General features: G+C 43.1%; 1 protein-coding gene across 1 annotated transcript in view; it reads right to left on the bottom strand.

The window, feature by feature from the left end:
* Positions 1 to 15576, bottom strand: part of ARHGAP5 (Rho GTPase activating protein 5) — an 84317-nt gene that overhangs the window by 36539 nt on the left and 32202 nt on the right. The window contains exon 2 of the mRNA XM_073577838.1: positions 8948 to 12834. Within this exon, the coding sequence (XP_073433939.1) occupies positions 8948 to 12664 (3717 nt within the window). The 5' untranslated portion in view covers positions 12665 to 12834. The remainder of the gene's footprint in view (positions 1 to 8947; positions 12835 to 15576) is intronic.

The raw sequence follows: 15576 nt of genomic DNA, 5'->3' as shown, positions 1-15576 counted from the left end.
GTTTCACACCTCTACTATGTTAAAGGTGTGAAACCGCTGCGGAAACCGCACAAACAATTGACATGCTGCGGTTTGTAAACCGCAGCAAAACCACGCGGAAAAAAACGCAGCGTGAGCACAGCGTTTTTGAAACCCCATAGGGTTTCATTGTACTGTACCATGTCAGCCGAACTGCTGCGTTTCCGCAGGGCCAAAACCGCTGCGGAAACGCAGCAGAATCCGCAAAGTGTGCACATAGCCTAAATCTTTGCCCCATCACTTACTATAATCTGCATTATATAGATCAGCACAAATCAACACTGCCCGCGATTGACATGCCACTTAGGGCTGTAAACCTCGGAATCCAGACATCAGATAGGAACCATGCACATGCCTCACAGCCTTTATTCTTTTATGTGACCAAGTCTTCATTGGTTCGTAAGGAATTGCATACTGCAGATGTCACATGAAGCTGTGTACCCCAAACAATGCACTCCTCGTTACAGAGATGGGACCCGCATCAATCAGGAATTAATGGCTCAGTCGCTAGATATGCAATGAATATTCAAGAAGAAAAGATTTTTCTACACAAGCCATCACCCATTTACAAGATTGGTGACAAATGTCCGATCATAGGAGTCCACAGATCTTTTGAAGAGGGGTCCTAAGCCCCCTTCCCTTTTCACTGTGCATCCACAGTGAGAACAATGAATTGAACAGTCACAAATGCTCAACCACCCCTCAAGTCAGTGTGTATGCGGCTGACAGACACAGCTAAGCGCTATACTCTGCTGCCTCTCTGTACTAGAGACCTTGGATGGAGAAGTACCATGTATGATCGACCACCACTCCATTCAGTGTGTATGCGGCTGACGGACACAGCTAGGCACTATACTCGGCTGCTTCTCTGTACTAGAGACCTTGGATGGAGAAGTACCATGTATGATCCACCACCCCTCCAGTCAGTGTGTATGCGGCTGACGGACACAGCTAGGCACTATACTCGGCTGCTTCTCTGTACTATAGACCTTGGATGGAGAAGCATCATGTATGATCCACCACCCCTCCATTCAGTGTGTATGCGGCTGACGGACACAGCTAGGCACTATACTCGGCTGCTTCTCTGTACTACAGACCTTGGATGGAGAAGCATCATGTATGATCCACCACCCCTCCATTCAGTGTGTATGTGGCTGATGGACATAGCTGGCGCTATACTCGGCTGCTTCTCTGTACTACAGACCTTGGATAGAAAAGCACCATGTATGATCCACCACCCCTCCATTCAGTGTGTATGCAGCTGACGGACACAGCTAGGCACTATACTCGGCTGCTTCTCTGTACTACAGACCTTGGATGGAGAAGCATCATGTATGATCCACCACCCCTCCATTCAGTGTGTATGTGGCTGATGGACATAGCTGGCGCTATACTCGGCTGCTTCTCTGTACTACAGACCTTGGATAGAAAAGCACCATGTATGATCCACCACCCCTCCAGTCAGTGTGTATGCAGCTGACGGACACAGCTAGGCACTATACTCGGCTGCTTCTCTGTACTACAGACCTTGAATGGAGAAGCACCATGTATGATCCACCACCCCTCCAGTCAGTGTGTATGCGGCTGATGGACACAGCTAGGCACTATACTCGGCTGCTTCTCTGTACTATAGACCTTGGATGGAGAAGCACCATGTATGATCCACCACCCCTCCATTCAGTGTGTATGCGGCTGACGGACACAGCTAGGCACTATACTCGGCTGCTTCTCTGTACTACAGACCTTGGATGGAGAAGCATCATGTATGATCCACCACCCCTCCATTCAGTGTGTATGTGGCTGATGGACATAGCTGGCGCTATACTCGGCTGCTTCTCTGTACTACAGACCTTGGATAGAAAAGCACCATGTATGATCCACCACCCCTCCAGTCAGTGTGTATGCGGCTGACGGACACAGCTAGGCACTATACTCGGCTGCTTCTCTGTACTATAGACCTTGGATGGAGAAGCATCATGTATGATCCACCACCCCTCCATTCAGTGTGTATGCGGCTGACGGACACAGCTAGGCACTATACTCGGCTGCTTCTCTGTACTACAGACCTTGGATGGAGAAGTATCATGTATGATCCACCACTCCTCCATTCAGTGTGTATGGGGCTGAGGGACATAGCTAGGTGCGATACTCGGCTGCCTCTCTGTACTAGAGACGTTGGATGGAGAAGCACCATGTGTGATTGACCACTACTCCACTCACAGTTCTGTAGTGCAGAGAATCGCAAAGAATGGTCCCAATGCAGTAGCACCAAATGAACATTTATCACCAATTTTCTGGAAGTGATGTCTTTTGTAGAAAAACCTAGAAAAACGTTGTTGTTGTTTCGGAAACCAGCATAAGACTAGGACACCAGATGCACTCCTGACTATGTTAACGTCTACAAGACAGAAATGTCAAAACAATCTGGAAGTTTTGAAGAAGCTGAATTATCAAATCAAGTATGGCAAATATCACAACATTTACTGGAAAACAGACTATATTATGGCTATAGGACATTTGATAGCCTCTAACACATACCAAATACACTGGCTCACTGTCTATACAGACAATACTGGAAAGATGTGTCATTTGTGCACACGATGAATAATGCTATTGTTGGTCGTTACATGACTTGCGTCCTGAATTTTTACCGGTTATTCCCCTCTGCAGGCTCCATCTCTTAACCTGCAACTGACACTGAATTAGAGTCTTGTGGGAAATGACTAGAGGGCATGATGTTGAGGTCTCCAATATACAGCCCACAAAGATTTCTGCCGTTCATTCCTTAGCACACAGAAAAAAAAGCAGCAAGGAGGATGTTATACAGTAGTACTGAGCACTGTAGATGAGATTCCAGCTTTGGAGTGATGTTAGAAAGCCAAGAACGATATTATTGTGTCTCCCTCTGTTCCTCACTTCTCTTCCTCTCGCCATAAAATCTAGGATGTGTAAACTGACATCTCACTGTGTTGGCCGTGCAATTTGTTTTGATTAAGATAGAGTTCAGCAGTTTGATTTTTTTTTTCAGAATAGATGACAAGTTCAGGAGACTGAGGGAACACTAAGAAGTAGATGATGAGTGGAGTCAGAAGCTGAATTTTCTTATGAGATATATTACAAAATAGCCTAAGTCCAGAGATTTCTATACTCATTTATCTTGCCAATTGCCCCACAATATTTATAATTCTGCCATAATAAATTAACTGTCCTTTATATCTGAAATGTCATGTTGTATTTCTCTTCAGTTGTGTTATGTGATCGCATTGCGAACACCTGGGAATAATATGGCTTCGTGTTCTCTGAAGGTGGTTGCCATACCAGTCTCCAGAGCTGACTATGTTGAAACTGAATGGACTGTGGCAATGAGGTTCTTCACAGGAGGGAAAACAAACTCCTATCGCAATTACTGATGATTACTAGTCAGCACCTGTCACACACTTATAATGAAGGTGGTCACGGTTCGGCCTCCTTGACTCAGTATTTGTAATCCCATAGCTCATACAGTAGACTATAGAGAGGAGAATTAGTGTTGCAACAACAGGCAGATCTGGTACTTGCTCTGTTTTCTTAAGTGATTCGGTACTGATGCATTTCGATACTGAGAGCAGAGGAATAAAATACAAGATGGGAATCAAGATGGAGGCTGAAGAAAAGCACAGAGGTGGATGAACTTTATGGAAATAAGTATGCCGTGTGGAGTTTGATAGACAGACAGGTGGGTTGGGTGGAAAAAAAACTATTTTTGCTGAACTGCTTCTTTAAAGATCCTAAAATTATATACATGAGACATTACATAAAAATGCAGTGATCCACCAATTATGTCTACAAGTCATCATAGAAACAAGACTTTAAAGGCATTTTGTAACATCATAGAAATTCTGATCCTATATAAAGTAACAACCTAGAATCCCTATTAACAATAGATCTGCAACATAATGACATTTACATGCAGTCACCGCTGGGAAGTCGACAGTTCTGCGCTCACACATTTAAACCATTTTTATGTACTGCTAGCTACCTAGAAAATATTTCCATGGAGATGAGAGATACTCATAGTAATTTCACTCCAGAAATAAAATGTGCCATATATAGCACATCTAATACACCAGAGGCAAATTGCCAAACAAATCAAGAATAGTTCCGTGTCACAAATCTCACAAAAAGAAGCGTGGCTGTGATCAGACAGTATTGATGCCCGATCTACGCCCCGGAGACAATGGAAGGAATATAACAGAGGCCCACCACCCCCTAACACAACAATAGGATGAGTTATCTACCCTACTTGAACACATGGGACTCCTCGTACAATATATATCACCAATGAACTGGAGCGATGAACAACGACCGGGATTTGGATTAGTTTTATATTATTTTATTAGTTTTATGTTCTGCTCAATGTAAAAAATTGCAGTTGAGAGAGTAAACTGTATTCAACGTAGCATCAGCGCTTAAATAAAAAGCATTAAAAAAAATACAAAATACTTTTCACCTTACACTCATCCTCTTAGGACTCATTCCGTTTCATGTTACAATTAAAATGGTGATTTTAGCCTCCATTTGTAAGGCTGCAAGAATCAGCAAATGTCAAGTAGTCAATGTATCCAAAAATGTTTCAAAAGTAGAATATTTGTGTGAACAGGCTGAACGCTGTAACCAAATGTCTACTGGTGCTAGTACACCAGACAAAAGCAGGGCTACAAAACATACGATTAACCTACACAAGGTAAAGCCGTCCGCCAAAAGTGTTTGCATTTAATTTCCATTTAAATTTAGGAAGCTTTTATTTTAAAAACAAAGTGCATGCTGTCAAGAATCACCGATGCCGGAAGCCTGACCACAAGTATGCCATTTGCGCAAATGCTGTTACATGCCGACTAGATGTGCACAGTCTCTCAATACAAATGTATTGAGTGAGGGCGGACAAGTCAAGTCGGAATGTGGCTGAAGTATGTAAATCACATACTCGCGGTAACATGACTAGCCGATCCCAAAGAATCCTGACCGTGCACTGTGCGTGCTTGTGAGGATTCACAAGTCTGCAGGTCCTCAAACTATTTCTCCACTAAAGAGGTGCACAGCTAAGGCCATGTGCACATAGTCCGGATTCTGCTGCGGATCCGCAGCGTTTCTGCAGCTGCAGGTCCGCAGCAGATATAGCTGCGTTGTACAGTACCTTTGTTTTCAATTGTAAACTGGAAAACACTGTGCACATGCTGCGGATTTTTCCGCGTGGTTTTGCTGCGGTTTACAATCCGCAGCATGTCAATTCTTTAGTGCAGAAACGCTGCGGTTTCACACCTCATCCATTATGAGGTGTAAAACCGCAGGGCAAAACCGCAGATAAATCGCAGGACTTTAGTCCTGCCGATTATCTGCGGTTATTACTACAAAATCCGCAGAGCCAAAAAACTCCATGTGCACATAGCCTTAGGAGACAGAAGGGTACAGCACCTCGCTGAGTCCAAACACTGAGTAGGGTATGAATCTGAAAGAAAGCATAGCCTTCAATTTCTATAGAATCCATATCCCAGGCAGTGTGCTCATTCAGGTATGTTATCTGATCTCCTTAGGCCTGTTTCACATTTCCATTTGTTGTCATCATTCAAAATCCGTCGTTTTGCAAAAAAAACCGATCCGCCATTTTTTTGGCGGATCCGTTTTTTTCCCATTGACTTGCATTAGCGGCGGATTTTGACGGATGGTCATCCGATGGATCCGCCAAAATTTTGGTGTCCGCTGACTTTAGTTGACGGACAATGAAACGTCAAAATAGCGTCAAAATAGCGGATAGCAACGGATCCGCCATTCATTATAATGGTCGGTGGATCCGTTGCCAACCGGTTTTTGACAGAATCCGGCAACGGATCCGCTTTTTGACACTGAACATGCCCGGAAGATAGCGCTCTCTCTCTCTTTTCCAGGCTCGTGGTCCTTTAAATTTCCACCACTAGCTGATAATGTGGATCCGTCAAAAAAACGGATCCGGTGGCCTCCGTTTGTGCCACAACGGAAACCGATCCGTTTTTTCACATTCTGGCGGATTTACACTGACATCAAAAAACGAAAATGTGAAAAAGGCCTAAGCCGCGCACCTCTAAAAGAGGGTTTTTTGGAGCGATGGGTGGGAAATCTAAAGACCTAGGCCTTAGCGATTTTCTTAAGGGCCTTGAAATTTTAAAATATCACTAAAAAGGTTCATTTACAACTTAATGATTTCATAAATATACATTTACCGTATATACTCGAATATAAGCCGAGATTTTCAGCCCATTTTTTGGGGGCTGAAAGTACCCCCTCTCGGCTTATATTCGAGTCATATACACCGGGGGGGGGGGTCGGAGGGGGAGGGGGTGTCAGGTCATACTTATCTGTCCTGGCGCTGTCTCTTCAGCCCCCAGCTTCTCCGCGATCTCCCTTCCTTCCTTCAGCGGTCACATGGTACCGCTCATTAAACTCATGATTATGCGCATATTCATGAGTTTTAATGAGCGGTACCACGTGACCGCTGAAGGCAGGAAGGGAGATCGTGGAGCAGCTGGGGGCTGAAGAGACAGCGCCAGGACGGGTAAGTATAGCAATACTCACCTGTCCTGCGCACATGGCTGCTTGCTACTGTCTGGCACGTCATCTGTCAGTGACGTTCAGACAGCAGAGGGAACGGTGACGTAGTTAGTGCGCGCCGCCCCCCCTGCAGTCTGAACGTCACTGACAGATGACGTGCCAGACAGCAGCAAGTAGCCATGGACACAGGACAGGTAAATATCTCAGGTGCCAGCAGTGACACCGGCACCTGGCCCCAGCGACGGAGAGGTGAGTATGTCATTTTTTTTATTTTTAAATGCAGCAGCAGCGGCAGCACATGGGGGCATAATCTATGGAGCATCTTATGGGGGCAGCATATGGGGAATAATCTATGGAGCATCTTATGGGGGCAGCATATAGGGGCATAATCTATGGAGCATCTTATGGGGGCAGCATATAGGGGCATAATCTATGGAGCATCTTATGGGGGCAGCATATAGGGGCATAATCTATGGAGCATCTTATGGGGGCAGCATATGGGGGAATAATCTATGGAGCATCTTATGGGGGCAGCATATGGGGGAATAATCTATGGAGCATCTTATGGGGGCAACATATGGGGGAATAATCTATGGAGCATCTTATGGGGGCAGCATATGGGGGAATAATCTATGGAGCATCTTATGGGGGCAGCATATGTGGGAATAATCTATGGAGCATCTTATGGGGGCAGCATATGTGGGAATAATCTATGGAGCATCTTATGGGGGCAGCATATGTGGGAATAATCTATGGAGCATCTTATGGGGCAGCATATGGGGGCATAATCTATGGAGCATCTTATGGGGGCAACATATGGGGGAATAATCTATGGAGCATCTTATGGGGGCAGCATATGGGGGAATAATCTATGGAGCATCTTATGGGGGCAGCATATGGGGGAATAATCTATGGAGCATCTTATGGGGGCAACATATGGGGGAATAAACTATGGAGCATCTTATGGGGGCAGCATATGTGGGAATAATCTATGGAGCATCTTATGGGGGCAGCATATGTGGGAATAATCTATGGAGCATCTTATGGGGCAGCATATGGGGGCATAATCTATGGAGCATCTTATGGGGGCAACATATGGGGGAATAATCTATGGAGCATCTTATGGGGGCAGCATATGGGGGAATAATCTATGGAGCATCTTATGGGGGCAGCATATGGGGGAATAATCTATGGAGCATCTTATGGGGCAGCACATGGGGGCATAATCTATGGAGCATCTTATGGGGGCAGCATATAGGGGCATAATCTATGGAGCATCTTATGAGGGAAACATATAGGGGAATAATCTATGGAGCATCTTATGGGGCAGCATATGGGGGCATAATCTATGGAGCATCTTATGGGGGCAGCATATAGGGGCATAATCTATGGAGCATCTTATGAGGGAAACATAGGGGAATAATCTATGGAGCATCTTATGGGGCAGCATATGGGGGCATAATCTATGGAGCATCTTATGGCGGTAGCATATGGGGGCATAATCTATGGAGCATCTTATGGGGGCAGCATATGGGGGAATAATCTATGGAGCATCTTATGGGGGCAGCATATGGGGGAATAATCTACGGAGCATCTTATGGGGGCAGCATATAGAGGCATAATCTATGGAGCATTTTATGGGGGCAGCATATGGGGGAATAATCTATGGAGCATCTTATGAGGTCAGCATATGGGGGAATAATCTATGGAGCATCTTATGGGGCATAATCTATGGAGCATCTTATGGGGCCATAACCTTTATGGAGCAGCATATGGGGCATATTATTCTATGGAGCATCTTATGGGGCCATTATTAACCTTTGTGCAGCATTACATGGGGTGTATTTTGTATGGAGCATCTTATGGGGCTATCATGCACTGTATGGAACATTATGTGGGGCTCCTTATTCAATATGGATATTCAAAAACATTAAACCTACTGATGTCTCAATTAATTTTACTTTTATTGGTATCTATTTTTTTTTTTTTTTAGACTTTCATTATGATTCTCTCATCTCAGTCTCTATCCTTAGAATATGAACCAACAGCTTCCCTAACAGTTTACTGCTCTGACACAGACCCTACCTATACTGACCGACGGGGACTAATCCTATCCATTCACTGTAGGATGGTTTGAAATTAATATTCATTGGGACACAAGATTGGAAAGACAGTAAATTATTCAATATTCTAAAGACAGAATTGCCAAGATGATTTTTATCCAAACATGAACTGATGCCACTTCTAGGAAACAATAATCTAGTCTTTTGGAGCAAAACACAATAATACTTTAGTTATTAATAAAACCTATTAGTCTATACAGACATCCATCAAAATCACACCAACTAAAGAAATCCAACAAACCTACCTTCTTCTCTTCCTTTACTTTTGGTGGTTTCTTCTTGGTCTTCCTTTCCTCCTGTTCCTGGTCTGAGGTGATAGCTGGGTTATCTATGCCGCCATTCCAAGGGTCAACTGGAGAAAGAAGCGGGTCTTCTTCACTTGGCCTGTGTTTTGGTTTCCGTTTTCTGTCCTTTCCAGTGGTGGTGGTGGTAAGTGCCTCTTCATCACTGGCATCGGAATGGGTTCGCCTATATGTGTACGATTTCGGCTTGCTGAACAGCGTTTTTGATTTGTACTTGTACTTTGATGGCCTTCTCTCTCCTTGTCTTGAATTTCTGTCAGTGATTCCATTCTCTTCGTCTCCTTGTGCATTAGGAAACAAATGATGCAACTTATGAATGTGGTTCTGGCCATCATCTGGATCTGCATACAGGTCATTAATGAAATCTTTGGACCTTGGTATTGTGTCAACTGGTTCTGCGTAGTTATCGGACGAATCGGCATCTTCAGGGTGTACCAATGGGTATCGAGGCGATTGCTTCCTTGGGTTTTTGCTAATGCCGGCTTCAATAGCTCTGACGAGATTTGGGTCTAGCCTATTGACCTTAGACTTAGGTCCACCTGGTTTAGGTCTTATTGGTGGAGGCACTTTATGGTTGCGTTCATGATCGTGGCAATTTAATGGTGTACTGTGTGAAGGATACTCGTTCCCTTCATTGTCCAAATTACACTTTGGCAATAGTTGCACGTCATCCCCGATAGGGCTATAAGGAGGTGGTGCTTCTGTATCATCCTCTGAATCTGGGTAGCAGCTGTAGGCTGGTGAGTTTCCACGTGGTGAATATGGAAAAACATCTTCACATGGTTGACTTGCCTCTCTACGACTCTCTGCCAAATAAGAATTCTCAATAGAAGTTTTCTTTTCCAGAACATCACTGAAAAATGGCGTAAAGACCTCCGTCTGGCGGTGATATTGAGACAGAGAATATAAAGCTGTGAATTTTGCTGAAATTTCTGTTGCAATGTGCTCTCCTTCAGTCATTAGTTCTTTGATGGCTTCATTCTCAAAGAAGTCTGCTTGGCTGTCCGTTACCGCCACTAACTGAACAGGAATGGTGTCCTGAATTTCAGACAAAAAAGCACGCAGCATTCCCATAGATGCTTTGCGCTTGGCTGAATAAATGAGAATGTACCCATGCACTAGTTCATCTTTTCTAACTCCAATTGAGGAGTGGTATGACAAAATGGTTATCTGAATCCTTCTCCGCTTTTCGCCAATTATTTTATCCAGCATTAAAGAGTTATTTTGGCCTGGCTGAGCAGCACTACAAGTGCGGGACTCCAGAAAGGGGGAAAGAATAAGATCAACACTGAAAGGATCCCCACACATGGCACACATTACAATTCTTAAATCTGCTTCTGAAAGGTCTTTAATTGCAGGAACAGGACTGGCAATATCAGAATTGTGCTTGACAGACTCTAGTACTCCTCTAAGCGCTTGTTTGATTTGGGTCTCATTAAATTTACGAGGATATGTGCCAGTTGGCACATCCACAAAGGGACACTGGAGCTTATTGGCCAATTGCTGCCCTTGGTGCCTTAATATTGGCATGTTTTTACTGACGCTCTCTCTCTGGTTAGCCAAAATTAATGTAAATGGAAGGTTAGCAATATCCTTATCTCTTCTTGCCTGAGCTTCACATCTAATTTTCCCAATGCAGTCACCTATAAAATTAAGTGACTCTATTGAGCTAAACACACAAAAACAGCCATGTGGTTTAAACCCAGGAGTCCATAATTGGCTGAAAAGATATGGGGAATTGGCATCCACTACTCTTAGTTCTAACTCATAGATTTTTCCATCCAAGGCAAATTCATCATCTGTTGACTGGGTCCTAATTTCATTGGCCATCTCTTGAGGAAGGTTGTCCTTGCCAAGAATGAGAAGGTTGACCTTGTCGAGATTGGTTCCATCCTGATACAAATTCAAGCGGCTAAGATTCGATTGTAAGAGACTGTTGGCAAGTATTTGTTCCACTTTTATGTCCATACAACTTTGGACACTAAGACAGGTTTCCTTAGTTGGATGATAAACAAACCCTATGTGCTTCAGAAGAAGAGATTCTCTGTCAGTCGCGAGCTTCTGTAAAGCTTTGTATCTTGGTTCTTCTCCAAGAACGGCATTTATTTCAGTCATTTTATCAGTGCTTGGGGTAGCATTAAGATCTAGGTCATAGAATAGCTCAGAGTGCTCAAAAAGCATCTCTTGAAATTCTTCTTTGGCTTTTTCAATGATCTCTTGCTGGTGTTTACGATATACCTCAAATCGGTCAGTCTCAATGATAAATTTATATGCCTCATCCTCCAAAACGAAACACATCACTTCTTCCCAAGGTTGACCAGGCGAAATGAATTGTATTTTTTCAAGGGTTTTTTTGAACTTGGCTTTCATTTCCAGTCTCCTCCTCTCAGAAACCAAGTGTTGAACATGGCTTTGATAAACTTTCTCAGAGTCTAATGTGCAGAGAAGATCAAAAGGAACCCGTCGGTCAGTTACTTTGTCAATATGATCTGACTGATCCCAAGGGGTTTTATCTAGCATTACAAACCATAGGCTAAATTCAGGCTTGTTCTCTAGCACCTGAAGAGCATCTGTCCAACTTAGGTTTTCTACCTCCTCAAGCTTTGGCAGTAATGTATTGAGTGCTCTTGGTAGCGTTCTAAGATATTCCTCCTTTCTTTTTCGAATGTGCTCCTGTTTGAGCTGATCTATGTGTTTAGAAAATGTGTTTTTAGCCTTCAGTGTTCCCTCTAAATTTATGTAATTTTCATAATCCGAATGGTTTTTTAATTTATTACTGATAGTTTTCCAAGTTGCGTGATAGTCACGCACAGTTTGTACAATAAGCTTTTCGAACTTATCAGTAGCAGATGCAACAATTTGTCTATGTGTTTTGAATGCCTCCAGGTAAGGGATAATCTTGGGTTTTCCTCTTGTTTTGTCCAACATTTGCACTAGTGCTGTGAAACAAGTATCAACATTTATATTGTTTCTGGCTGAGGTTTCTACAACAAGTAAATTTTTCTTATTCGAGGCAAATCCTTGGACTTCTCTTAAATAGTGGTCAACACACTCATCACACTTTGTAGCGGCAATGATAATGGGCTTCTTTGCTTTTACTACTTGCGCATAGAGGTTATTAACAAATTTTAACTGATCATCGAACTTTCGATTGCATCCTTGGCTAACGTCAATGCATAGAACAAAACCATCTATAGTCAGCTTTCCTTCGGGCATTTGCTTTTGCTCAAAGTCCTGCTCCAGGCCAAGCTGGTCTGTGCAAATGTACATTAATTTCTCCGCAGATTGAATCTTTGAAGCTGCTGCTCTCTTAATGTAGGGCTGTAGGTTTGTACTACGATGCGGAAGGAAAGTCTGATCATCTATGAACTCTGTCTGTTCAATAATGTGATGCTTGCAATCAACCCCATCCTCTCCTACCTGCGTTACATCACCCCAATACAGAAAGTGGTCATTGTTGACAACACGGCCACCAAAGTCAATTGTGCTAAGGACAGAGGTGTGTTCATGATAATATTCGTCAGCTTTTGGGCGGACATATCGATTACATAAACACGATTTTCCAACACCACAGTTGCCTTTATCCTTTTCGGTTCCGGACAATCCTACCACGCTAATGGTATATGACGGGGGTCGCGGCTCCTTATTCTTTGCCATCATCACTCCCCTCTCATCCTTTTCAGCACATCTAGATAGCAAGGCATACTTTTCATTCTTAATTCCCACGTGAGGTCTTCAGATTTTCTCAAGAAACCAGGCAAGATGCTCAACTCCTTCTCTTGTTCTCCATCAACATGATATATTCTCAAACCTGATGGTGCATGGCGTTTCTGTAGAAGCAAAGTAGAGAAATATTACAAGTCAGGTCTACTTGTAGGTCACACACACATATATATATATATATATATATATATATATATAAATTCTATATACATATAATTACACATAAATACTTATTAATAAAAATATCACAATTGGGCCTAATAAACTACTTACAAAAAGTAGCAAAATAAATGCCTTAAAAGGGGGTGTTACTGGGAATAACTAATTTTAAAAAAAGTACCTCAACACAATGCTAAGAAACTTTGCAATTCACAACATCAAAATAGCTTAACACTGCCGAAATTCTGAATCTGTCACATGAACTCACAGCCTCACTTACATTGTACATGTGATTTGTGTTTGCTTGGTCATTCCCTCCATCAACATGTTTAGCTCATGTATAAAGTAATACCGCATATGTGCTGTTGTGAAAAACAGTAAGAGACGAGCAATGAAAGGGATGGAAATAATGTCGACACTGTGGGAATAATAAAGCAGAGGCACTGATCGTGTGGGCAAGGCAATGACGGGCACATCATCTGAGATAGGGACAGAAAACTAGCTGGTGGGGTCGCATAGCGGGAACCAGAAACTCGGCAATTTTAAGTAATTTTCAAAGATCGCATAAAAACTTTATATTTTATATATTCAAGATATTTATATCCAAGTTATTCCCATGTTCATAGGAAGCCTCTGGTGTAAGGCTGTGTTCACACACAGCTTTTTTTAGCGGTTTTTACCGCGGTTTTCACTATAAAACCGCTAAAAATAAGCTTCCCAGTCATTTCTATGCATTTTGCACTTTTTGTGCACATTGATGCATTTTTTCCCGCGAAAAAAAAACGCATTGCAGTAAAAAACACAGCATGATCATTAATTTTGCGGATTTTTCCGCAGTTTTGGCTTCTTCCATGCGGTTTGAAACCGCTGTGGAAAAAAACGCATCAAAACCGCGCAAAAACCGCCGCGGGAAAATAGGTGCGGTTTCTGGGAAGGGATTCAGGTTTTTGAGCAGAAATTTTCTGCAACGTGTGCACTTAGCCTCTGCATTTACACTGCAATATTATTATGAACAAAAGTTCCCAAGACCGCTCGGGTTCACTATAATCTTGTAGTCTTAACAGGCTAACGATCATCTCAACAAGCAAAACGCTCCTTCATTGGCTAAAAATCATCTTTTGTGCTGCACAAACAATCATCGTTCTCGACAAGACAAGAGAAACAGCAGCCTAAGTGCACAAAATGGTCCATTACAGATCCTTCAGAGCACATCGGGGAGCTGGGTCTGTTGATGAAAAATGACCAACGATCAGCAGTAAAGTTGTGCCACCTGTGGTTAGGCGTAAACAGAACTTAGAGGGGTCACCAGTGACCAGTTTTTGCTCTTAACGTATTTTATTCCTGCTACTCCCCTGAGTATTGTTTTGTTTTTGTCTTTATTATTCACTATATATTTTTTTTTAATTAGTTAGCGCTAATTTTCACAGTCCTTACCAGGGGGTGTGACTCGCAGGATTCTCTAGGGCGGATGTCCCCAACTTTTCTGACCTTGAGAGCCACACTCAGCTCTGAGGGAGGGTCGCGAACCACATCCAGCTCTTGCACCATTCACAGTAGTGACACCCATAGCCCCCATTACCAGTGTAACGACAGACAAAACTTTTCCACTGAAATCACACCAAGGCAGCTCCAGGGTCTCCTATCTTACCCCCATTCAGATCTGCTCTTCTGTGCAGGTCTACACACAAAAGTCTCCATCTACAGATCTACTCTTAATAGCTGTTTGCTACACCTGGTGCTAATGCACCAAGCTGGCAGCCACGAGCCACAACTGGCTCTCGAGCTACAGGTTGGGTACCCCTGCTCTAGGGTATGTCTTTAGGCTGCTCTGCATTACTCCTTTATAAAAGGCCATAACAGAAAAAAAACAATAGTAAGTGGAGCTGCAAGAATAAAGTAAGAGAAAAAACTACCTACTTTTCAACCAGGTGACAAGACTTCTTTAAAGAAGAGACGCCAAGTGAACAGGAACAGATTTATTTGACTTAGTATACTCACTTATATAGCTCCATCATAGCACCACACTTTACAGACATCATCATCACTGGACCCCATTGGGGCATTCCCTATCAGTATGTCTTTGGAGTGTGGGAGGAAACTGGAGAACCCGGAGGAAACCCACGCAAACCCGGGGAGAACATACAAACTACTTGCAGATGTTGTCCTTGGTCAGCTTGTGCTCCCCTTACATGACGTGCACAGAAAAAAATGGCAGCTGGCAGGACTGTAGGGTGTACTGACTAAGAGCTGCCATAAAGTAAAAGGCCTTTTCTGAAGTGCTCAAGGATCATCCAGAATGTATCCATCAAACAGCGAGGAATTATACAAATAGATGAAATAATCCTGAGTGGTCCAGACAAAGAACGCCATGCGTTACTAATCATCTAAGATTCTAATGACTAAATTAATTAACGCCCTAATCCCAACAGACAAAGACGATTAAGAGTCCAAATATAGAAATATCACCTGTTGCTTCATTTTTTTCCCCTCACACAATGAGCCTGGGTCTATCTTGATAATGTGGAGGCCTCAACCAGAGATATTAAAAAGTCCACCTATAAGCCTGGCAGCACCTCTGGAGATGGGGACGTTACCAGAGCTCCATCGTTGTATGTGATCGGGCAGAGTGCCCCAGACATCACTAGGGTCCTCCAAAAAAAAGAGATTATCTAAAGGACACACACCAAGAG

The sequence above is a fragment of the Dendrobates tinctorius genome, unplaced genomic scaffold, assembly GCF_039654945.1.
Source record: "Dendrobates tinctorius isolate UK_male_01 unplaced genomic scaffold, ASM3965494v1 ptg000057l, whole genome shotgun sequence".
Lineage (NCBI taxonomy): Eukaryota > Metazoa > Chordata > Amphibia > Anura > Dendrobatidae > Dendrobates > Dendrobates tinctorius.
Note: the sequence above shows the minus strand (reverse complement) of the source record. Positions and strands in the feature narration are given on the sequence as shown.